Source organism: Phaseolus vulgaris, chromosome 1, assembly GCF_000499845.2.
Source record: "Phaseolus vulgaris cultivar G19833 chromosome 1, P. vulgaris v2.0, whole genome shotgun sequence".
Taxonomy (NCBI): Eukaryota; Viridiplantae; Streptophyta; class Magnoliopsida; order Fabales; family Fabaceae; genus Phaseolus; species Phaseolus vulgaris.
Window position 1 is genome coordinate 5,878,617 of NC_023759.2, and position 24,528 is coordinate 5,903,144.

Sequence of the window (24,528 nt, forward strand, 5' to 3'; positions counted from 1 at the left end):
ACAAAATTTAGAACATACTTTTAAAGATACTTTTACACATAAATCCGAATCTTATATTTTAAAAATTATACTTATATCCTAGTTTAATATAATCTTCATAGGGATGAAACAAGGTAATTTAACAAACACTTGGAAAAACCTAAAATGCTACATTTGGAAATAAGAGAAATGAAAACAAACTAAATTATTTGGAAAATTTACTCAAAAAGTTTTAATTCTCACATCTATGTAACTTTTAAATACATACTTTTTTTCTATATTTTAAAAAATATAGCAGTAGCACCCCTTATTTTATTTTCATTTCCTTATAATATAATAATCATACTAAATTTATCTATATATTTTGTAACTGACTTTAATATTTAAATATTTTACTTATAAAAAAGCATCAACTTTTATTTTATAATTTTGCCTTCATAAAATAAAAGATTAAATGACACATTTATTCTAACTTCTAAAACGATGTGAAAAGTTCTGCTCATAGGAATTATGAAAAAACAAAAGCACATAAATAATAGAACAGGACTTTTAGAGAAAAAAATATATATTTCAATTTTGTTAACCCCTGGAGGAAACATTTTAGAAGATACAGCTACTTTTCTTTGCTTATGAAACCTAGTTGCCAAGCATTTCTTTCATAGAGGTCAGCATTTGGAATAAATCTTTCCTAAAAAATGTGTTAAATATGAACTACTCAGTAGTTTCTGTTTTCAGTATTGTAATTTAAATTTATGACCTCGTAAATATCCCATATAGGGTTATTCCATGGTGTTTCTCCACCAAAAACCATTGAATTTTGGTTTTTAAAACAAGATCGTACACCACTTTTTAATATCACTTACATTTTCAATAGTAGGCGTTGAGAGGGGAAAATAAATTGCTAAGCATAAAAGCGCCCAACCATATTAATATCACAGGTAAAAAAAATGGTAGTGTTTGATGATTGGACAACTCATTCACCAAGCATAACATTGTAGCAAATATTTTTGTTCCTCTTTGAAACAAAAGCCGATGCAAACAAGATAGCATCGACCTTCGGGAACATATACAAAAGGTAATGCATAAGCAAACAGAACCAAAAGAACACGCGAGCTATAAATTTCAAGACTAAAGTGTCATTTATTATAAAATGCCTGCTGAGGCAAGTTTATACCATTAAAAAATTCGATTTCATATAAGTTTATCAAAGAAACCGTCCACGTTTTCTTCTTAAAAGAAAACATTCTACCACAACATCAATACAATTTAAACCTCCACTCCAATGAAAATAAAATACCTTCATGCAATACTTAATGCACTTAAGGAATAGATCGTTGATATAGGGGCAAACCTCCCAATGCTACACGTTCTGCTCTCTCCCTCTTCACCTGCAAGTCATTAGCAGCAAAGCATTTAATGACAATTTTAGCAGCAATTTGGTTGTTGATTGCCATATTTAAGGATTAACACTTTCTGCTTACATGTACAAAGAAGTATCATAAACGTCTACTAAAAAGGAAATTCTAATCTATTCTGAAAATGATACTACTACAATCAAAACGTAAAATGTAAGTTGAATAAGTAATAGATTGATTTTATAATGTTTTATAGGCTTAACTATGTTTCTAATCCCCAAAATGTGGGATGAATCTGTTTTTGGTCCCCCTCAAATTGAAAAATACATTTTAGTTCATCAAATTTCAAAAAATGCGTTTTTAGTCCCTGAAGCCAGATAACATTAACAAAAATGGTGACATGTTGCTCGAAACATAAAATGTGTCAAATGTTGTGAGTAACACATCACTTCCGTACTGTCTCACCATGCACTAAAAACATTTTTCAAAAACTAGAGGGACAAATAAATTAAAATTTTTAATTTGAGGGGCCAAAAACAAATTTATCCTGAATATCAGAGACTAAAAACATAATTATATCTACTTCATAATAAAATAAAGCTTTTTTGTGCATTACTTCTAACATCATCAAATGACCAGTCCATACCCAGAAGGCACAAGCTCACAAACCATGCTTCATAATAGTAGCCAATTGAATATTACAAATAGGGAGTCACAAAACTTTCTTCCCCTCTCAAACCACCAAACAAAAAAAGAAATTTGTTTCTTCTTTTCTATGAATAGTGTGTTCTAAAAGAAATATTATCAATACCTTTTCCAAATATAATTTTGCACGCAAAATTGTGTTTTCGCTCAGATTTGTGTCTTCATCCAAACAAACCAATAAAATGATGTTGCAGCACGGAGGGATAAGCTATTTTAAGCTAAAGAAAATTTGCCAGACTATTATTATAGCAAGTAGGCACTCACAAAGAGAGCTACAGAATTGAAGTGATAGTGCGAAACACAGGAAGTCTTCATTTTTTTCCACTTAATATATTATATTTCTTGAAATGATAGTCCTATCTACAACAAGAGCACTAACAACATAAGAAATGCATACTAGAAAATCCTGTTCACATTGTCAAGTTTTGTTTTCAGTGGTTTCACAAAAAGGCACGGAGAATAAAGAAGGATGTAATCAACCTCTATCAAATATTACAATGAAACATCCACCAAAACACACATTTAGTTATACATCACAACAGCACTTACAAGAGTCAGCATATCCTGAAGGTAGCCCCTGAACGGTGTTTGCATTGCCTGTCATTAAGCCAAAAACAGAAAATATGAGAATCCAAAATCAACTTACTTAAACGTGTCAAAATATGCAACCTTTCATACATGCACATACTCTAAAATGGACATTAAATCTTCACATCCATAAGAAACAAACACAACTATTTAGTGTTTTCTTAGACAACTTAGGACATTTTGCAAAAATGTGGACTGTCCCATATTATAGGTAGTTCACATCATGGTTAGGTTACAGTGACTAAACTTCTCAAACCCTCCAAATGCATATCTTATTACCTAGCCATATATTGATACAAAAGCATGGCTCTGTACATCCTCAAAGTCAGTCAACTGTAAGCATTTAGCAATACATTCATACACATCCATCCATCCATCACGTCTTTAACCTAACAAATTTGACCCAGCCACATCATAGAATTTCAACACAAGATTTTTTTCCCATCCATCTCGCATGTAACTAAAACCAAACAAAAGCAACAAATCAATACCAAGTAATAGATTCATACACATCCATCGAAGACAATTGTAGGCAATAGATTCATACACATCCATTATCTCTAAAACCCTAATCAATTGGACCCGTCACAACAAAAAAACGCATTTCCTTTTCATCCAGCTACCTCGAATCTAAGCTCAACAATAAAATAGACGAAAAATAAGAAGAGGAAAAACCTGAAGATCGTCAGGGAGGTACTGGTGCTTCATGGAAAGGTCGATGGCGCGTTTGAGACGCGCGTGGCGCGCGTCCACCACTTCCTTCGGGAGGCGATTCAGCGCCTCCTTCACATCCAGATCGTAGTAAGGATCGTACAAATCGTCGTATCGGAGCCCTAATTTAAAAAAAGAAAAACGATTTTCAGAAATCGGTACTATTAGGGTTGCGGAAATGGGAACAAAAGAGAGAGAGAAGGAATGAACCGTATTTGCGAAGGCGTTGGGAGAGGGATTTCATGTGCTGAGCGGCTAACCAGTTCTTCTTGGGATCGAGAAACCATTGAAGAAACGATGCCATTGCAATTGCTCTGTTCGCTTTCTTTCTCGCCCTTTCGTTAGAGAGAGTTTATGGAATAGTCACAGAAAAGGAACAAGTGCTTCTTATTTTGCACCACACCGCTCTTTGCGTCTACCACTATTACTTTTGCCCAACGACGTGTCGTTTATTCCTCAACTGCCAATTTTATACATAATATATAATTTAATTTAACAGGAGAAAGAAAATAAAATAATAAAAAAAAATAAAAATAATATATATATATATATATATATATATTAGCAATTTAAAATTGTAAATGTCATTGGCTACACATCATAATCAATAAAAAAAAAATTGAAGTATATTATATCCGCACTTGTAAGATCTTATTAAATTACACTAACGTATCATAATTTTAAATTTTTTTACATAAACATCTCTTTTATTTTTATTTTAACCATGGAAACACAGATATTAACATGTTTTTTATTTTTTTTATTCAATTTTTACGATGATAAAAATTTAATATACATACTTAAATAATTTTGAATAAATTGAATTGAAAAAAAAAAATTAACATGTAAAAAAAATGACGAATTGATTAAACAACTTTTTTTTTCTTTTTTTCTGGTTTAAGCCTCTCTTCTTCTTTGAGTTTTTTCTCTTCTTTCATTGATAGTTTTGAATGTGATGATGTTCACGTTGAGGTTATGATTGAGTTGATGGTATATACAAAAAAAATAATGGTTTTACCAAATAATATAGTTGTTTGAAATGGAGTGAAGAGAGTGATTGGAAGGGGGGGTTATTTTATTTGATATGTGAGATTTTGTGTGGAGATGGGTGTATGCTCTCTCTTTTTTCATGTTGTTGCCTTAAAATAAAGAATTAAGGGAAGAGTGGAGGAATTAGGCTGCATATTAAAACTGTACATTAATATTAATTTAAAAAATTAAAAAATAATTTTATTTTTTCAGTAATTCATATGAAATAAAAAAAAAATACTTCATTGTACTAATAAAATGATATATATTAAATAAGGGTAGAATTGGAAGAAAAAAAACTATGTATTAAAAAACGGTTATAATGAGAAAAATTCCCTCGTATAGATAATATTAGATTATTACCAAATTTTTAATGCACGTGTAACTTTTAAAGTTTAAAAAACATTACACTCACATTACATTAATCATGGGATAGGTCATTGAAGTGGTGTAAAATAGAGGAAACACAATTATTGAGGTTTATGACTCAAATTCCTACTTTATATATGAAATGAGTAAGTTGAGTGAGATAAGTGAAAATGTATTTGAAACTATTTATTATTTTATATTTTCCAACAAATCTAGATGTTAAGTTAGGAGTTGGTATATGTTGTTTCGTTATCATTTTTAAGTGTCATTAAACTCATGAGATAATTGGGTTTACTAATATTTGTAAAACAATTATCTTTTGAACTTTTAGTTTCATATTGTTTTTTACAAGTCAAGTAATAAATGAAGTTCATGTTGATGATTCAAAATAATAGGAGATTCATATTCAACATATATTATGAATCATCTATAAGGATCCATCATAGCCTTTTTTGGTACTGTTATTTGTTATTGGAACCTATATGACCTACTTGCTCATTTTGAGTAGGCTTAATTAAATTTCAAGTTCCTAATAATTTTTTTATATATTTTTAATTGAGTTTCTATTAATAAAATTTGTTATATTGAGTATTCAATTTTTTTATATTTTTTAATTGAATCCCTATCATTTAATTTTATGTGATATGTTGTTATTTTACATTATTATTGCTTACATGTCTCCATATAAAAATAAAAAATAATTTAATTAAGTTGTAAGTCTCTTACCAATTTGAATATTTTTATTGAGCCTCTATTAAAAAAAAAATTGTTTTTCAAGTATCCAAAATTTTTATATTTTTTCATCCGGTCTCTGTCACCGATTTAGGTGATGTGATTGTTTGATTTTATAGTCTCAAGTAAAACTAAGAACTTGAATAATAAGAAAAATGGAAGTTTTCAATTTTAAGTATCTTTACCAAACGACATCATTTTGTGTCCCCATATAGTTAATTCGATTTTTTCATTTTAATATTTAATTTATAAAATGAAATTGTATAATTTTTAATAAAGATAATTGAAGTTCCATAACTTTATTTTTCTTATTGTCCAAATTCATGGTGTTCTACCTGAATGATATAAAATCAATTAATGATATAAAATCAATTAAAATATAAAACAATTTTTTTAATAGAAACTCAATTGAAAATATTCAAATTTATAATAACCTTAAAACTTAATTAAGCATTTATTTGTATGTGGAGAGATATAACAATGACGAAACAAAATAACATTCCCATAGTCCTATTTGATGGCAAAATCAAATGGAAGAAACTCAAGTAGAACACTCTGAAATTGGACAATAAGAAAAATGAAGTTTTGCAATCCTAATTATCTTTACCGAAGAACATTATTTCGTGTCCCCATTTAGTTTATTTTCTTTTTATTTTAATATTTAATTTATAAAATGAAATGATTTAATTTTCAATAAAGATAATTGTAGTTCTAGAAATTTAATTCTCTTAATATCTAAGTATGTGGTGGACTAAAAAAAAAACCGATTTACCTACGGACAAAATCCGTATGTAACAGCAGAAATCCGTAGGTAAATCAACATTACCTACGGATTTCCCACGGAAAAAAATTCGGATGTAATGTTGGCGTCGGTAATTTACCTACGAAATATGAATCCGTAGGTAACATCAGTCCGTGGGTAATACCCACGAACATCAGTCCGTGGGTAATACCCACGAACATCAGTCCGTGGGGAATACCCACGAACATCAGTCCGTGGGGAATACCCACGAACATCAGTCCGTAGGGAATACCCACGAACCTTCGTCCGTGGGTAATATCCACGAACCTCCGTCCGTGGGTAATACCCACGAACATCAATCCGTAGGTAATTCCGTATGTAATCATGCATCCATCAAAATGTCTATTCATACATTTAAATGAGTGCCTTTTTTAAAACCTGTATAATTTAACATATCCAACACACATTTAATTTCAAATTCAAATATAACATAATTAAAGTCTCATCATATAAAAGATAACATAATATAAAGTCAAGTCCACTTGAAACATCTAAAAATCAAAACAAACTTGAAACATAACTAAAGATCCTAATTCAAAAGTCAAGTGAACTTGTAATGTAATTTGTTGTTCAAAAAAACTACAAACATAATCCTAATAATCTGCATAATGATTATCGTCATCTTGTTGTTGCGTAGGTGGTTCCTTTTGCCTTAGCGGTTCTTGTGGCGACAATACTTGTTAAGATTGTTGAGCAACAGAACTTCGTGCTTCGGAAGGAAGGAAAGGAAGAATGATACTAACCAATGATTTCACATGCTCGGTGAGTTTATCATTGTGTTCCTTATAATTTCGAACTTCTTCCTTTAGCAACAAAACGCTTGGTGAATCCTCAGAGGAACTTGAAGGTTGATTATAGGTGAGAGTATTACCACGTTTAAAGTTATGAGCCAAGTCTCCAACCCCGTAGATTCGACCTTTCTTCTTGCCACCTGCTGCAAGAAGCCAACTTTCAAGTCTAATTCTGTCTTCCTCTGCAGAATCTATGGGGGATGATCCAGATGCAACCTCTGATCTAACTTGGGAAAGTCTACTCTGAAATTCTTCCTATTATTGATACACAAAAATAATGTCATATGTACAATATATAACTAAAATAAAGAAAAATAACAACAAAATGTAACTCACGTGTGTACGTCTCGATCTTTCATCAACAAATTCACCACTACTTTTTTGTATATGAGTCTGCATAAATACCTCATCAATATATACAGGACGACCCAACTGTTTTGCCTATAAACAACAAACATAAATAATATTATTTTTATGCAAAACAATACCATCCAACTTCTTAAACTTGATATAATCCAATGTAGTATTATCAAATATCTAACCTTCAAACATTGTATAATAGAATAATATGTAATCATAAAACATAATTCAAAACCAATTACAAACAAAGTCCAATGTAACTTATATGTTTCGTGAATACATACCATGCGAATGGCATGCTCATGTGTACTAATGGAGCCACCTGTGTGTAAAGAACCACCTGTGTCAGATGTTCGGTTTTTTTGGTTTTGACTACACTTGGAACGAAAGTCAGGTGAATTCCACTGAGATAGCAAAGAAGTCCAGACATCATCAAACATCCAAATAGGCTTTTTCCCATTTTTTCTAGCTTCCATGAACATTTCAGATAACCTATGTGCGGCTTTTGAGTGGAAGTTTTTTTTAATCCTTTCCTCATGTTCAGGTTTCCAACAGACTTTTTTCTATGTAAACACAAAATTTATAGTTAAAAAAGTGAAGAATTTTTTAATACAACACTTTAAATAAATAATAACTGAGAATTCAATTATGGAAGATGCCAAATACCAAAAGAAATTGACATTTTAATTAAATGCAACATGTATAATATAACAAGTATTGTTAATATTAAATATAAGAAGAAATACTTTAAAACGTTTGAAGAAGATTTCTCTGTCTTCATCAGTCATTGAACCCCATGTAAGCCATGGCTGACAGTATTGTTGTTTAATGATGAATGTGATTGCCTGTGATGCAACCCTACATGGATGAAACCTTAAAAAAACAAGTAATAAAGAAATTATTAGATAATAAATTGATAAAAGAAATAATGTGAAAGATTTTATTTATGGTCTTTACTTACCCATTACCATAAGGTGAAATCATAGGAAGAGCATGACCAACTGAGAGAGTGTCATCCTCATTGTTTGATTCTGCATCACCTCTATCACGGTAAATCTGCGCACCTTCCCCAATAGCACAATCATTGATTCTAGAAGGCACTGATAGCGGTGAGGGTGTTGATAATGGTGTAACCCTTGACAATGGTGATGGTACTGATGATGTTGAGGGTCCTGTACCTGATGGAGAAGGCGCTGATGCCACAACTGGGGTTGGGGAAGATGTGGTGGGAGAAATGTCTCTTCTTGATTGAAAAGGTATGTCTGCAGTCCTAGGACATGGAAAAGATGCAGCTGTAGAGATAGGCGTGAGACCTGGGGTAGGAGAAGATGTATGTGCAGGAGTTGGGGATGGGGAAGGTTCATGTGTAATAGGTGCATTTGGTGGGGGTGGAATATTTACTTTAAGCACATATCGTGGCCTTTTACGCTTCATTACTCTTTTCCCCTTATTTTGACCAGATAAGTAAGGTTTTGGTTGGTCACATCCTCCTGAAGACATCTATAACCAAAAAATTATATTATCAATTATAAATGAAAGGAACATACTGCAATTAAAAACACACAACATAATAAAAGTTTCTTTCACAGAAGAATCATTATGTTATTACATAAACAAGAAAATAGCAACAGTAACAATCCCATAATGTATTCATAGCACATAATTCTATCATCATCAAATTCATGTTCTTCATTGTCTTCTTCTGAATCATTTTGTTCAAGTTGCCCATCTTCACTATCCTCTCCAGTATAATCATCTTCAGTGTCCCCATTTTCACTATCTTCAAACTCCTCTTCATTATCCTCTTCTTGAAAATCTTGAAATTCATTATCTTCGTCCACTTCTTCAACATGAACTTGCGAATGTTGGAATCCTAAAATACCTTCAACTTCAATTACTTCATTTACATGAGACATTTCATCTATTTGGTAAGGAACATCATCTTCCATATCAAGAGATTCAATGCGACCTCTAGGCTTTGTTTTAATTGCAACACACCAACTTTTTTTGTCCTTTCTTGATGTTGGATAGGGGACATAATATACTTGTCTTACATTATGTGCAAGGATAAATGGATCAAAGGGTAAATACCTTTTCTCGATGTGAATGTCCACAATTCCATATTTAGGATCCACTATTGTACCTTTATGTGATGGATCAAACCACTGACAATAAAATACCACCATTTTCTTCGGGGAGCTCGAAGAATTGTACTCTAGCTCATATATGTGTTCAATGAGTCCATAGAAATCATCATGGCCTCCTTCCGTGAGCCCCTTTACATAAACACCACTATTTATTGTTTTTTTCCCCTTGCTCCATGCATGAGTGTGAAATTTGTACCCATTGACGAAGTAAGTGTGCCATTCATTAGCACATGTGAAAGGGCCATATGATAATTCCCTTAAGTGTATGTTTCTTACATTTAAAGGCTCACTTGTAACCTACAAAGGCAAGAGATACTGACTTATCTATATTTTTTTAGGTTAAATAAGACATAACTTAATCACATTGAGTTGATCATACCTGACCCGTAAACCATTCAGGGAAATGTGCATGTATATCATTTGATGCATTTGATGAGCTTATTTGTTTAGATTGCAAGAATGAACTGTGAAACATATTAAAACAATCAAGAATGGTTTATTTAGAGGATCAATTTTTTCAAAAATTGAAGTCAATTATTTGATATACTCACTCGAGGTATGGTTTTACTTCGTTGCAATTGATCAAAACATGAACATGGACAGAGTTCCATTCTTTATGGTTGAACCAATGGATTAACTTTTTTCTTGAAGAACGACCAGGCTGGTTAAAGATGGATAACATTGATGGAAAACTTTCAATTCCACGAGGTATTTCATTTCTACGATTTCGTGGTGACAACATGAAGTTCTTGAAATAGTGGGAACAAAAGTGAATTGTTTCTCGGTGCAAGTAAGATGCAGAAATTGATCCTTCAACTTGAGCCTTATTTTTCACTGAGCGTTTAGAATCACCCATAAACCTATAATTAAGTAAATTGGAGATGGATTTAGACAAATAAATGAATTATTTTGACATAATAACAATAATATTTTTCATACCTTTCAAATGGATACATCCATCTATATTGAACTGGTCCACCAAGTCTTGCTTCATTTGCAAGATGAATTGGAAGGTGTTCCATTGAATCAAAGAATGCAGGGGGGAATACTCTCTCCAACTTGCAAAGAATGATTGAAATATTTTCTTCCATTCTAACCAAGTCATGATCCTTTATTGTTGCCGAGCACAAATCTTTGAAGAAATGGCTAACTTCAATAAGTGGATTCAAAACATGCACTGGTAATGAATGAAATGCAATAGGAAGTAAACACTCCATGAATATATGACAATCATGACTTTTCATCCCAAGCATCTTCCCCTTGTCTACATCCACACATCTTGCCAAATTTGAAGAATAACCATCAGGCATACGAAGTTCTTTTATCCATTGATAAACTAACTTTGTCCCCTGTAGTTAAAGTGTAATTTGCTTTTGGTTTTAGAATCTTCCCATTAGCTTGCAACTTTAACTCCAAATCAGGTCTCCTACAATGCAATGTTAGGTCTTTTCTTGCCTTATCATTGTCCTTTGTTTTACCTTTTACATCCATGACGGTGTTAAATATATTGTCAAAGAAATTTTTCTCTATATGCATAACATCAAGATTGTGCCTCAATAAATTATCTTTCCAATATGGAAGATCCCAAAAGATACTTCTTTTTGTCCAATTATGCCACTCTCCATAACCTGGTAATTTCGACCTGTGAGGCTCATCTATGACTGTTGGTAGATTCCTAACTATATTCCAAACCTCTTCAGATGTCAACATAGGTGGTGGTCCACCCATTTCAACTTTGTCCTTTTTGAAAGCCTTTTTATTCCTCCTAAATGTATGATCATTAGGCAAGAACCTACGGTGTGAGTCAAACCAACTATTTTTTTGTCCATGTTCTAATCTAAAGGCCTTTGTGTGCTCCATGCAATACGGGCAAGCCAATTTACCTTGAGTCCCCCAACCAGACAACATGCCATATGCAGGGAAGTCATTAATTGTCCACATTAGACTTGCTCGCATCATAAAGTTTTGCTTCCTTGAAATATCGTATGTTTCAACACCACTCCACAACTTTTTAAGATCATCGATAAGTGGTTGCAAATAAACATCGATACGAGCCTTCGGATTATGTGGACCGGGAATGAGACAACTCAAAAACATATAGGGTCTAGACATGCACATTTCAGGAGGAAGATTATATGGGGTGACAATTACTGGCCAACAAGAGTAAGGTTTTGCTGATGCTTGAATATATGGATTAAATCCATCAGAGCATAAACCAAGTCATACATTACGTGGCTCAGCGGCAAATTCAGGATGTAATTGATCAAAATGTTTCCAAGCTTCACCATCTGAGGGATGTCGTAGCACACCCGAAGGTCTTCTATTATCATAGTGCCATGTCATTTGTCCTGAAGTTTGCATAGATGCAAACAATCTTTGTAATCTTGGAATTATAGGAAAATAGAACATTCTTTTCAGAGAAATTGGTTTTCTTTTACTTGTTCCAACTCTTGGGTCATGATATCGTGCATGATGACAAAATTTACACTGTAGTAGTCGTCCATCATTTTTCCCATATTCATTGTCATAAAAAAGCATACAACCTTTTACACAACAATCTATCCTCTTAGCCTTCAACCCCAACATTGACACTAACCTCTTAGCATCATAATAACTTTTTGGCAAACCCTCTTTTATTGGTGTAGCATCCGACAACATTGTTGTGATAAAATCTAAGCATTGGTTATAGTGGTATGTAACTGAACGTAGAATTGAATCCAAGAGAAAGCTGAAGGAAGGAAACCCAATTGGGAATTCCGAACAGAGAAAAAACAGAATACTGAACATAGAAGGAAGTACAGGTAAGGGAATATGTGCTTGCTTATTATAGGTATTATTTATAGGTGCTAAACGGTGGAAGCGGTGAGCCACCGCATCGCACCGCCGCATCGCACCGCTCACCTCTCTAAACTCACTTTAAATGTTAAGTAATCCAACTGAACATTATCGTACACTAAATCAAAGGAAAAAAATTCAATACCTTTGAATAAGCCTCTGTAAATCGCCCTTGAAACGTCTGCGCTTCAGGCCACGACGACGACCACGACGACGCTTTTCATTGGGTTTTCACGAAATTTTCGAAGTCACCATTCAAGATTTAGGTTTACAATCACGAACACCAGATTAGGGCTTTTGGTTTCACAAATTGAAACCAAAAATTGGGGATTTCAGTGTAGATTTCGGAAGACACGAATTTGGGTTGAAATCTTCAAATGAAACAGAGACTGGGAGAGAAAAAACGGGAACTTCAAAGTTTCATTCTTTGGGCGTTTTGGAGCTTCGAAGGTGTTACAGTTTCGGTTTCTCACATTCTCACGGTTTGGTTTAGGATTTCAGAACCTCCATTGACGTTTTCAAACAAAAACTCGTGTTTCAGTTTAGGAAACCTGTTTCAGTCAAGGGAGCAGGAGTGTGAGAGTGTTTGAGAGGTGAGTGGAGAGGAATGTTCCTCAGAAGGAAACCAACATATTTTTTTAAAAAAAAAAAATTACTTTAAAATACATTAAAAACTTTCCCACCACCTTAACTTTCGTACGTAAAGTCCTTTCTCCCCTTTTTATGTAGAATAACATTACCTACGAAATTTTTGGTAGGTAAAAACCTATTTACATACCAAAAAAAGTTCATGGGTAATTATCCATGGGTAATACAGGTTTTTCTTGTAGTGGTGTTACTTAAGGCTACACAATCAAACTTTGTCATTTGAAATATAAAATATTTTTTTTAATAAGGACTCAATTGAAAAATCTTAAATATATGTGAAATTGATATTTCAACTACACTGATAATTATTTTGACAATTTATTTTTGTTGCATTTGTAATAAAAGTGGATTCGTTTCCATTTTGTGTTTGGAACATTTTGAACCCATCAACTTTTTATACTTATATGTAGCAACTAAAAATATTATTATTTTATTTCAAAATTTTATTTATATTTTTTTAATTAAATATAATATTTTATTATTAAAAAGAGTTGTAAAGTAAAAATAAGAAAAAAAAATATGAGTTTTAAAATATAATTTTTATTTATTTATTTTTTTTCCTCTTACTTTCTTTTACAATCATGCTCCACTTGGCCAATTTTGATGTTTTTCTTATGTGCCAATTTTTTATCCAATCGGCCACCAATTTATTATACGCCAGTCTTGTTCGGCCCATCATCATGTTTTATAACTTGTTTTTCTTCTTCTCTTATATATACAAAACAATAGTATTTAATGTTTATTTAAAAAATAATAATAAATAAAATAATACACTCAAATAATTTTTAGGGGTTTGTATTATCGCATTACATCTAATAAAAATAAAACTCTTGAGTATTTGTATGACCAAAATTAAAAATTGAAAATGTTTTCTTATATATAAAATTTATATAATATTTTACTCGATAAATAGTTTACACTTTTATTTATTGTATAATTCGAAAGGGTATTAAACATAGTTTCTTTCCTTATCTTATATTCTAATTCGTGTAAATTATAAAAAAAAAATCTAAAAAATATCAAAATTAAAAAATTAAAAAACATCAACACAAACAACATCTATTTTTAAACAAAGAAGTACTTAATATCTAATTTTGCATTTTGAATGAAAATATACATGACCGAAGTTAATTCTCGTCGAGCTCAAATGAAAAATTCAAAAAATATTTTTTTATATATTCTTTTTTGTTTTATTTTTGGAGAAAAAAATAAATATTTTAAAAATTACATTTGTTTTACACAATTAATTAAAGGTAACACCTTTCCTACACGTAACAAAATCACTATAACAAATTTTTATTTTATTTTTCTGAAAAAAAAGCCTACAAATTTATATATATTGTTTGTAAACCATATGCCAAATGGACCAGCCACATTGATAGTAAAAAAAATAGGTACTCAGTGTTCACTTTTCAAACATTAAAAAATTAGGTGTGAAACAAATAAGTAGAAAACTATATATGATTAATTTTAAAAAATATTAAAGATAAAACAAAACAAACTATTACAAATTATAAAATGTGAATAACTAAATTAACCATTTTTAAAAAAGTGTGAATTCGTTTAATATATTTTACAAAAATAGCAACATAGAAAGCAACTAATTTAAGCATGAATTTGTACGATTAAAAGGTATTTTTATTCCATAGAAAATAAATTTGTTCCTATAATTTGGTCCCCTTTTTGTTTCTAGTATATAGGTGGTGGGTGTGGGTAGGTGGAGTTGCATGATCCCAAAGAATCAAAAGATTTTTAACAAAAATTTAGCTTCATGCATGAATCTATACCATTGTTGAAGGCAGTGCCAAATGGTAACACAACCAAGGAAAGAGCATGCAAACATTGCAGATGTTGACTGCTGAGAAAGATATCTTAAGAAACATGTGTTTCTAACAATAGCAACCAACCTCCAAACAAGAAAAATAGCTTTTGGATCCTTCAAACACAAATGGGTTTAACATATATATTTATATAAGTTAGTTTATGATTGATTCATTGATGCCACAGAATAAAAAAGGGCATTGTTAACCAACGGCAATCATCACAAAAGAAGAACAAGGGTGGAGGGAAGGGAAGGGAAGGGAAGGGAAGAAGAGGAAGGCAAAAGAGAAGATAAATTCCTATTTGTATTTGTAGAAAAGAGGAGAGACACTGTCTCTCCTCTTTCATCTAACCAAAGTGTGGGAGAAGAAATTTATGTCATCATCAAGCACAAGAAGGAAGACGAAGAACATGTTTGGAATATGTTGTGGTGATGACGTGAACGATGTAAATGATAAAGAGATTGAGGCAAGAGAAGATGGCAGCCAATACAGTCTCACAGGTGTTCTTCTTCCTTCTCTTGGTGCCACTGCCATCAACAACGGGAGTCGCAGACCAATTCTTCATCGCAATATCATCTCCCCTTATAATCGTCGTTACAGGTAATTAACATTTTCTGCATGTTTTCACGTTTGCATGTCCATTTCATTCATTTTGCAACCATTCCAAACCATAAAGCAACAATTTCTAGCTTTCTTCATAGGCTTCAAAACGAAGAAACAACACACAATGTTATTGCCAAAGACTTGTATTATATAGTTTACTTTTCTTTGTTCTCTCTTTGTTAATACATTGTCTCATTTTTTTCTGCATTTTTAGCTCTTTAAAAGATTTTTCAACAATTTATAGAAACTTGGGTTAAAACCTTTTTGTCATTGTACACCCCAGAAGCAAAAACAAATTACTGCGCATATTTTAGTCCATGTTCTGAATGAAGCTTTATGAAAAAAAAAAAAAAACTCAGAAGAAATAAGGAATTGCTTCTTTGAACGGAAAAGCCGTTTAAATTAGTTGTTTGAGTTGATTTTAAATAAAAAAATTCACATATTTGTGATGGTTAGATTAGGTCATGCAGTTATTAATGATGAAGCATGTAAAATCTGATGACTGAATGTTGAGAGAGAGAAAGGGTTTACATGAAGATATGATGATGGTACTGTGTGTGATGTTAACATATAATTGCAGAATATGGACCAAGTTTCTGCTAATATTGGTGTTCTACACAGCTTGGATATGTCCATTTGAATTTGGTTTCCTTGAAAAATCAAAGGGTGCACTAGCTGTAACCGACAATGTTGTAAACGGGTTTTTTGCCATTGACATTGTTCTCACCTTCTTCGTTGCTTACCTTGATAAGTCTACTTATCTATTAGTTGATAACTACAAACTCATTGCTTTGAGATATGCTAAATCTTGGTTGATTTTGGATGTCATTGCTTGTGTTCCATATGAAGTTGTTCGTAGTTTGTTGCCACCTCCTCTTCAGTTCTATAGTTACTTGAATATTCTCCGACTTTGGCGTCTCCATCGAGTTAGTGCCATGTTTGCAAGGTATGACATAACTCAAACTTTTCCTTCTCAACTATTATATAGGATAAGTTTTGATTATTTATCATTATAGTTTTCTACACACATTGAAAAGCCTCTTTTATGTATGGGAGAATGAGTATTTCACATTCTTCTAAAGCACTGTTTTACATTGTGATTCTACTCTTAAATGTATCTGCAGTGTAATAAGAAAATCTGTGAAGTTAATTATGGTGGAATATGTGATATAAAATAACAGAGATGGACAAGTGTCATAAAAATTGGTCCAAAGTTTATAATTTTAAATCATGTCACAACAGACATATAAAAGGAGTGTGAAGAAGGCATGTGAAATAAAATAATCATCTTGGTTTGAGTTAGGGTAATCTTGCTTCATTTTACTTACATTATAGCTTAATTAATGTGACAGATTGGAAAAGGACAGAAATTATAGCTACTTTTGGGTGCGTTGTTGCAAGCTTACATGTGTAAGTACTTACTTATACTGCAGTGAGTTTCTTGGTAGAGTTTTTTATCATGACAAAACAACCTATCTTATGATGTTATGCCATTTTAGGTTACTCTATTCGCAGTGCATGCTGCTGCATGCTTTTTCTTTTTTCTTGCTGCACGAGATGATCCACAAAATACATGGCTTGGACTTGTTCCTAAGGCCATCGACCAAAATATATGGGGAAAATATGTAGTAGCTATATATTGGTCCATAGCCACCCTTGTATCAGTTGGTTATGGTGATCTACATCCTGTAAATACAAAAGAAATGGTATTTAGCATTTTGTATATGCTCTTTAATCTTGGACTCACCTCATATTTGATAGGCAACATGACCAACATGGTTGTCCACTGGACTGAAAGAACTAAGAGATATGTAAGTGTATCTTGTCATTCACCATCCCTTCTTTATAGTTAACCTTTATAAGCAAGGTTTTAAGAAATTATTAGTGGTCTTGAATTAGGCCAAATCAAGGTTTTTGAGGTTGTTATGTTATGAATACAATATGATTACAATTGGGACCATATATTTTTTCATATTTGTCTGCAATCTCCTACAATACCAAGTACTAATCGTTACCACAGTATAAAACTTTGCTAATAAGTTCCAGAGTTCTGTTACAGGAAAGGAAAAGGAAGAGAATTCTAAGTCTCAACACATTGTGCAAACTATATTTCTTTTGTTTTTATTTTCAGGAGGCTTGTTAATTATATAGTTTTAATTCAAAATGTTTGTTTTCATGGCATAACAGAGAGACACTGTCCAATCTGCTTCAAATTTTGCCCATAGGAATCGCTTGCCTATTCGTTTGCAAGAACAAATATTTGCTCATTTGCTTATGAGGTATAGAACTGATTTAGAAGGACTACAACAACAAGAGATCATTGATTCCCTTCCAAAAGCCATTCACTCTAGCATCTCACACTACCTATTCTTTTCACTTATGGACAAAGTGTACTTATTCCATGGAGTGTCAAATGACCTACTTTTTCAATTGGTAATATTTTGTGTTTGTCATACCTTGCTGCATTATGTTAAAAGAAAAAAACCTTAAAGAATTTGGTTAAACAAAATTTGAAGTGCAACAACAACAAAAACTTTATCACACTTGGAAATCTCAGTTACATAAATCACACTATGTCATTTGACTCAATAAGAAACAAAGTTTTTTAGAGATGTTATTCACCATTAGATCTTTGTTAGCAATTGTTATTGGGACAATATTTCACTTGTACACACAGTAATGCTAAGTTGAGGAAATAATAATAAGAAAATAAACTATAGTATTTGTAGGACAGATATGCATGTAATTGACATATGACAATTAATTCCTAATAACTTGATGACATTAGTTTTACAATTCCTCCCAGTGTCCTTTTTGGTCACCTTTTCCCCATTTTTACAGGGATAAAGAACATGGAATCTAATATCCTTACTAGTACTTCCAACAACCCTTTTTTATACGCACTCAAACAACTATAAATGATGTTTTTAATCATTTCCTCAATTAGTGAAACACAAATATTCAGAAGGACAAACATTTGAGGGTGTTACATCGATTTTCTGTTAAAAAAACTTAAAATATGGGTGAAAAATATTTTGAAATATGACTTTTGGTTTAGAATTAGGGATTAAGAAGTTTTGTAGCTAGAGAGACTAATAATGTTGAATGAAAGGATCTTGGAATAAATATCTGCATATAAGACTGTAGTTATTCTTTCTATTTTGAATAAAAAGATTGTTTTATTTGACTGTGCTTACATATCAAATTTGAAGGTATCAGAGATGAAGGCTGAGTATTTTCCTCCAAAGGAAGATGTGATTTTGCAAAATGAAGCACCAACAGACTTTTATATATTCATTACAGGATCTGCTGTAAGATGTTGTGTTGCCCTTTTTTTATTTACTTTGTTATGTTATAATTTATTGTATTGTGTTCCACATGCACACATAGATAAGTTTTTGAGAGGTATTTAGAATAACTATGTCTTTCAAGAATTATCTATGTAAGTAAGTAGTAATTTGACAAATAAGTTTAACATCGTTTGAAATTTCCAAATTAATAAGATTTGAGCAAAACCAACCAAAGAAAAACAAAGCAGAGCAATATTATTATTGCAATCAAATCTAAGAAAACCAGAAGTGCAATTGAGACATTATATCATGACTGATTAACCTTTTAATGTACATTGAATAGGTAATTTCTTGCATGTCCATTATCTATTTAATAACTTGTTTCAAAGAGAAACATGGCAAGCTAAATTTCATGTTCTTGTTGCTAACAGGATCTTATCACTCAAACGAATGGACTAGAACAGGTAAGTTTGTTTATTTTTAACTGCTTTCTTTCATGTGATTGATTTCATGAAAAAACTTGATTCTATGACTAACAAAACATGTATCCAATTATTATACCAGATTGTTGGAGAAGTAAGGCCAGGAGATGTAGTTGGTGAAATAGGAGTCTTGTGTTATAAGCCACAATTGTTCACAGTCCGGACCAAGAGATTGAGCCAGATCTTACGTTTGAATCGTACCACATTTCTAAATCTTACTCATTCAAATGTTGGAGATGGAACAATGATCATAAACAATTTTCTTCATGTATGTAAAACTTGTGGATCTTTTATGAAAGATTTCTTTTTATTTCTATAAATTATACTACTAGTATTGTTTAGTTTTGTGTGTGTATTGATATACTTAAACAACAGTTTGATTTTTTGCTTCATGCACATCCATTTTGGTTCTACTAGCTCAATGATATAGACTATGAATAAAACCAGTAAAATGTTTTCATAATTGATCTATTAAACCCCAACTTTATTGTCTAATATTTTAAACTTTTTTAACAAAAACATGTTCTCATAATGCATTCTAAGGATACACTTGGCCTTTCAATAACTGGCTACTTGACATATTTATTTGTTGATATTCCCATATATATTCATCTTAAAAGATCATAAGGGAATACAAATTTAGAAGATGTAATACTTTAATATAATGTGCAATTTGTTTGCATGAGTTGAACATAGTTCCTATGTGTTGAAGTCAAATTTCATAAATGTGTTTAGAATCACAAATCATGTTTAGGAGCTAGCTAGCAAATACTTGCTCCCCATGTAGGAGATTATCAATGTTGGTTTTGATTATGTTCTATTCCTTGGTGCAGCATTTACATGAACTAGGGAATCCACTAATGGAAGAAATTTTGGCAGAGGCAGAAGCAATGTTGGCTAGGGGCAAAATGGATTTGCCAATTAGTTTATTGTTTGCAGCAAGTAGAGGTGATGATATTTTGTTGAATCAATTGTTAAAGAAGGGTTCAGATCCAAATGAACCAGATAAGAATGGAAAGACAGCAATGGTTAGAAAATATGATTTCATCTAGTATGAACACATACACATGTTTAAACCTACAATATTGGAATCTAACAACTTTGCTTTCACATGTAACAGCATATTGCAGCTTGCAAAGGCAATAAACATTGTGTAATTGTGCTTCTAGAACATGGAGCAAATCCCAACATGAAAGGTACATACACACTTTATGGAAACTCAATTACTACTGAAAATAAAAGGTTCTAGCATTCACTTCATTTCATCTATCACATCACACCTTCTGGTTTTATCAGTAACAAATATGTTTTTGTCACATTATGCATGTTGGTATTGGTACTTGGGGGTATTAGTTGGTGCAATGCAACCTTTAACTAGTCTTATTTGTACAGACATGGAAGGAAATTCGGCACTATGGGAAGCAATTAAGGGTGGACATGAAACTGTGATGAGAATTCTTGTAGAAAATGGTGCAGAAATATCATCTAATAATGTAGTTGATTATGCAAGATTGGCCATTGAGAAAAACAACTTAGAAATTTTGAAGGAGATTATTCAACGTGGTGGGGATGTGATGCAATGTAGTGATAAAATGACCACACTGCTCCATGCTGCAGTGTGTGAGGGAAATTCTGAAATAGTGAAGTACCTTGTAGAGCTAGGAGCAGACATTGATAGACAAGATAGTGTTGGGTTAACTGCAAGATCTTTAGCAGAACATCAATGTCATGAAGAAATACTAAACATATTTAACACAATTGGACACAAGAATGAAAGAAATGGTATTCCTCAAATTTCAACCTTTGTTGGTAGGTGTCAAAGTGAACCCACAATACCAGCCCTTCCTCTACCCATCAAACCACCTAATAAAGAACTCACATGGTTTGATAATCATCAAAGAAGAAGGGTCAGCCCTTTCCACAATTCCTTTTTTGGAATCATGTCATCTGCAAATTATGGTAACATGCATTTATCTTTTAAATTCTTTTATACTTTTCTAACTCACATTTTTTTACCATTAACTCAAACTTATCCTAAAACAACTTCTTCCTAACTTTTAAAGATTCCTAACTTTTAAAGATTGTCTCAACCCTATTACATCAATACTACGAATAAACAAATTGTTCAAATCATTTTATTAAAAAGTGAATTTTAAGCCTAACTTAACCCCATAAAATCGGTTTTTGAGGTGAGGTTTGCATCCACTTATATACAATGAATTGTCTTCATCTCTAATCGATGTGGATCTCCAAAACATCTTTAATACATACATAATTATAGTAACTTTAGGCTAAGTTAAACAATTTTCCGCAAACATGCATCACATATATTTAACTGGAAATCAACACATTTTTTTAGGAGCATGAGTCAAATAATAGTTTGAAATAAAATAAAATAACAGATTTTATTTGATAATATATTTATTATTAATATTTTGTTAGGGGAGGAATTCGAATGCAGGTAATTAAGTACATAACAGAATCTATAATCACTAAATCTAGACAATTTAGTTATTTGGTAATATATTTAGATAAACTAAAATTTATTTAAAACTTGAAAATTCAGAATACGGTTCAATAAAATTTGTACAATTTTAACTATGTTTGGCAAAATATTTAAAGCTAACTTCTCACTTGTTTTATTAACTTAAAAGCTTGTTTAACCTTATTAGTTGAGTTTGATGAATAAAGTTTTTTCACTAGTTTATAGCGTTTCAAAAAAATGCTAACTTCTTCACATATAGTCCTTTTGACACTCCTAAAGTGAACTTTCTTTTTAAAAATATAACCTATACTTTTTATATATTTATTTTCCTTTTATCCTCAAATTAATTATGAATTTTTATTTTAAAATTTTCTATACAAGCTGTGTCATTATTATTATTATATATGTGCTTTATTCCTGTTCAACTAATGGGATATATAAAATAAATTATTTTTCTTTCTTATATTTTTACTTTTTTATCACATAAAATATTCATAATGGTTGACAATAATTAATTATTATTTTTAATATTAATTTTATTATTTTGACATTAAATTTCAAAATATTGGTATTGATAGATGCCATTCTTTACATTACACTTTTTAACTATTGTATTAACATAATGAAAGTGCGACGTCTTCTTAAATATGATTGTTTACTCTATTTTTGAATTTGACTTAAAAGTATTTTAAAATATAATCTAAGATAAATAATTGAATATATAATATTAAAATTATACCAATTGAAAGTATAATATATGATTAGAACGATTGATTTATAACAAAAACCTAAAAAAAATTAAAATTAATATGTATGTTTCTATCATTTTACATTTATAAACTACTCTAACTAATAATTGTACGGTACGCTTATAATATAATAAACTAGTTTAACCATTTTTTCATTTTCTACATAGTTTTTGTGCTAATTTTTTGTTAAATTTGCACAAAACTTAGCCATTGCTAGCATTTATACAATGACATTTTGAATTATAAAGAGGAAAGAAAATAGCATAGAAGTTTGAAAAGAAAGAAAAAGATTGGTATTAGTAAGGATACTACTAACCCTAATTTTGCATTCCATTTTAAGAAAAAAAGCAGAAAAAAATGTTGTTTTTTGATGAAGTTTTGGGAAGAGTGAATTTGAGTTTTGATTTTGTTTATAGGTAAAAATGATTCAACAACATCATCTCAAACGAGTCAAAGTATTAAAGAGGAAGTGTTACCCAGAATAACACTTAGTTGTCCAGAGAAAGGTGAAGATGCAAAGAAGCTTCTGTTTTTGCCAGATTCCATAAACGAATTGCTTCGTGTTGGTGCTAAAAAGTTTAATTGCACTCCCTCCAAAATATTGACCACAGAAGGAGCTCAAATTGAAGACATAGATGTTATAAGAGATGGTGATCATCTTCTTCTTGTATAGGATTCACCGTTCAATCATATCAAAATCTCAATTCAATCTCGAAACACAAACCAATTATAGAGACAAAAAATAATTAGTTGTTATAGTGACTAAATTAGAAATCATTTTGAGAACTAAATAAATTTTTGATTTCTAAATTAGTTTCTATTATTGTTAAATGGTTTCTAGATTGATATCTAATTAACAACAAGTTTTTTGCTACCAAATTTAGAATCTAAATAATTGGTAGTTAAAACCTTGGTAGCTAATTAGATATCAATTTAGAAACTATTTAACAATAATATAAACTAATTTAAAAACCATTTTTTTAGTTTTTAAAATGATATCTAATTTAATTATTATTGTAACTAATTATTTTGATCTCTAAAAATTGATTTCTATTTGATGATTTTCTTGTATTGTGACTTTAGATTTTGCAGTTCTATTTCACCACTGTGTCCGTCTATTTTTGTTCATTTGTAAATTTCCAATATAAAAAAAAATTCTTAGTTTATCCTTTTTGAGAAAGAAATAGCATACGAGTAGTATATACAAATACGTGTATATACGTAAAATAGATTTATACATATAGTAAATTATGTTAAATTTCTAAAATATGGAATACGTCTCCCAACTTTTTTTTCTAACTTCTAAAAATTTAAATATGTTTTGTAATTTTTTTAATTTAAACATATATTTTTAGTTCTTTATTATGGTTTTGTAGTAAATATAATATTATATATATTTTATAAAATACTTACCATAAATGACAATATTTTTTTATTGATAAATAAGAATATTATATAGAAAAAGTACGGTAGGAATAACAAAAAGTTGGTTTAGTTTCCCTTTATTACCTGCACCCTTCTTGGACACTTTTCTTCCTTCACCTCCATACCTTCTTCTCTCACCTCCATAAGTTTTCAAGTTTTCAAAAATGCCCCTTTATAATATTATGGATTACGTAATCTGAAAGTTATTTTTCAAATTTGTAATTAGTTACCGGATTACATAATCCGGAAGTCATTTTTCAGATACATAATTATTCTCCGGATTACATAATCCGGAAGTCTTATTTAACTTCTGGATTATGAAATTTGGAAATCTTTTTTCAAATTAGTTTCCGAATTACATAATTCGGAAACTACTCTATGGGAGTGACACAAAAAGGAAAAAAATATATTTTCATGTTGTGTATGGAGGTGGCAGAAGAAGATATGGAGGTGCAGGAAGAAACAGTCCTCTTCTTGACATCACCACTACATATGTGAACCTATTTCTTGCAATGCTACTTCCAAACCAACTAATGGCAATTACTTCCTCACCAATTTCAATTGAAAAGACAAAAATATCCTTAAATAAAATGGGTTACATATAAAAATAAATTGCAGAT

The 24,528-nt window shown here is 31.1% G+C and overlaps 4 protein-coding genes across 4 annotated transcripts; 1 reads left to right on the top strand and 3 right to left on the bottom strand.

The window, feature by feature from the left end:
* Positions 1–1,095: 1,095 nt before the first annotated feature.
* Positions 1,096–3,799, bottom strand: LOC137813342 (cytochrome b-c1 complex subunit 7-2, mitochondrial-like). Its single transcript, XM_068615523.1, has 4 exons — positions 3,549–3,799; positions 3,303–3,460; positions 2,589–2,636; positions 1,096–1,367 (listed from the first exon to the last, which is right to left on the bottom strand). Exons 1-4 carry the CDS (start codon positions 3,640–3,642, stop codon positions 1,299–1,301), a joined length of 369 nt encoding a protein of 122 aa, XP_068471624.1. The 5' UTR covers positions 3,643–3,799; the 3' UTR covers positions 1,096–1,298.
* Positions 3,800–6,950: 3,151 nt separating this feature from the next.
* LOC137815374 (uncharacterized) lies at positions 6,951–8,921 on the bottom strand. The gene is made up of 5 exons (XM_068618516.1): positions 8,383–8,921; positions 8,168–8,279; positions 7,706–7,984; positions 7,398–7,502; positions 6,951–7,316 (listed from the first exon to the last, which is right to left on the bottom strand). Exons 1-5 carry the CDS (start codon positions 8,919–8,921, stop codon positions 6,951–6,953), a joined length of 1,401 nt encoding a protein of 466 aa, XP_068474617.1.
* Positions 8,922–9,004: 83 nt separating this feature from the next.
* On the bottom strand, positions 9,005–12,226 carry LOC137815375 (uncharacterized). The gene is made up of 6 exons (XM_068618517.1): positions 11,800–12,226; positions 11,024–11,748; positions 10,508–10,917; positions 10,120–10,428; positions 9,948–10,032; positions 9,005–9,865 (listed from the first exon to the last, which is right to left on the bottom strand). The coding sequence occupies exons 1-6, from the start codon at positions 12,224–12,226 to the stop codon at positions 9,005–9,007; spliced, it is 2,817 nt and encodes a 938-aa protein (XP_068474618.1).
* A 2,552-nt stretch (positions 12,227–14,778) lies between these two features.
* Positions 14,779–23,658, top strand: LOC137813344 (potassium channel AKT1-like). Its single transcript, XM_068615524.1, has 12 exons — positions 14,779–15,474; positions 16,058–16,423; positions 16,830–16,887; positions 16,977–17,288; positions 17,665–17,910; positions 18,690–18,788; positions 19,199–19,231; positions 19,332–19,517; positions 20,083–20,277; positions 20,370–20,445; positions 20,642–21,208; positions 22,900–23,658. The coding sequence occupies exons 1-12, from the start codon at positions 15,248–15,250 to the stop codon at positions 23,154–23,156; spliced, it is 2,622 nt and encodes an 873-aa protein (XP_068471625.1). The 5' UTR covers positions 14,779–15,247; the 3' UTR covers positions 23,157–23,658.
* The last annotated feature ends 870 nt before the right edge of the window (positions 23,659–24,528 follow it).

Bases quoted from the DNA above. Each gene is read 5' to 3' on its own strand.
- LOC137815375 (XM_068618517.1), bottom strand. From the start codon at position 12,226: ATGTTGTCGGATGCTACACCAATAAAAGAGGGTTTGCCAAAAAGTTAT. The intron at 10,429-10,507 runs GTATGAAAAATA...ACTTAATTATAG, and splicing joins TGGATGTATCCATTTGAAAG to GTTTATGGGTGATTCTAAAC. The intron at 9,866-9,947 runs GTATGATCAACT...TTGCCTTTGTAG, and splicing joins CTGAATGGTTTACGGGTCAG to GTTACAAGTGAGCCTTTAAA.
- LOC137815374 (XM_068618516.1), bottom strand. From the start codon at position 8,921: ATGTCTTCAGGAGGATGTGACCAACCAAAACCTTACTTATCTGGTCAA. The intron at 8,280-8,382 runs GTAAGTAAAGAC...TCATCCATGTAG, and splicing joins ATTTCACCTTATGGTAATGG to GGTTGCATCACAGGCAATCA. The intron at 7,985-8,167 runs GTATTTCTTCTT...GTGTTTACATAG, and splicing joins TCTTCTTCAAACGTTTTAAA to AAAAAAGTCTGTTGGAAACC.
- LOC137813342 (XM_068615523.1), bottom strand. From the start codon at position 3,642: ATGGCATCGTTTCTTCAATGGTTTCTCGATCCCAAGAAGAACTGGTTA. The intron at 2,637-3,302 runs GTTTTTCCTCTT...GCTTAATGACAG, and splicing joins ACCTCCCTGACGATCTTCAG to GCAATGCAAACACCGTTCAG. The intron at 1,368-2,588 runs GTAAGTGCTGTT...AATGACTTGCAG, and splicing joins TTCAGGATATGCTGACTCTT to GTGAAGAGGGAGAGAGCAGA.
- LOC137813344 (XM_068615524.1), top strand. From the start codon at position 15,248: ATGTCATCATCAAGCACAAGAAGGAAGACGAAGAACATGTTTGGAATA. The intron at 15,475-16,057 runs GTAATTAACATT...ATATAATTGCAG, and splicing joins CCTTATAATCGTCGTTACAG to AATATGGACCAAGTTTCTGC. The intron at 16,888-16,976 runs GTAAGTACTTAC...ATGCCATTTTAG, and splicing joins GTTGTTGCAAGCTTACATGT to GTTACTCTATTCGCAGTGCA.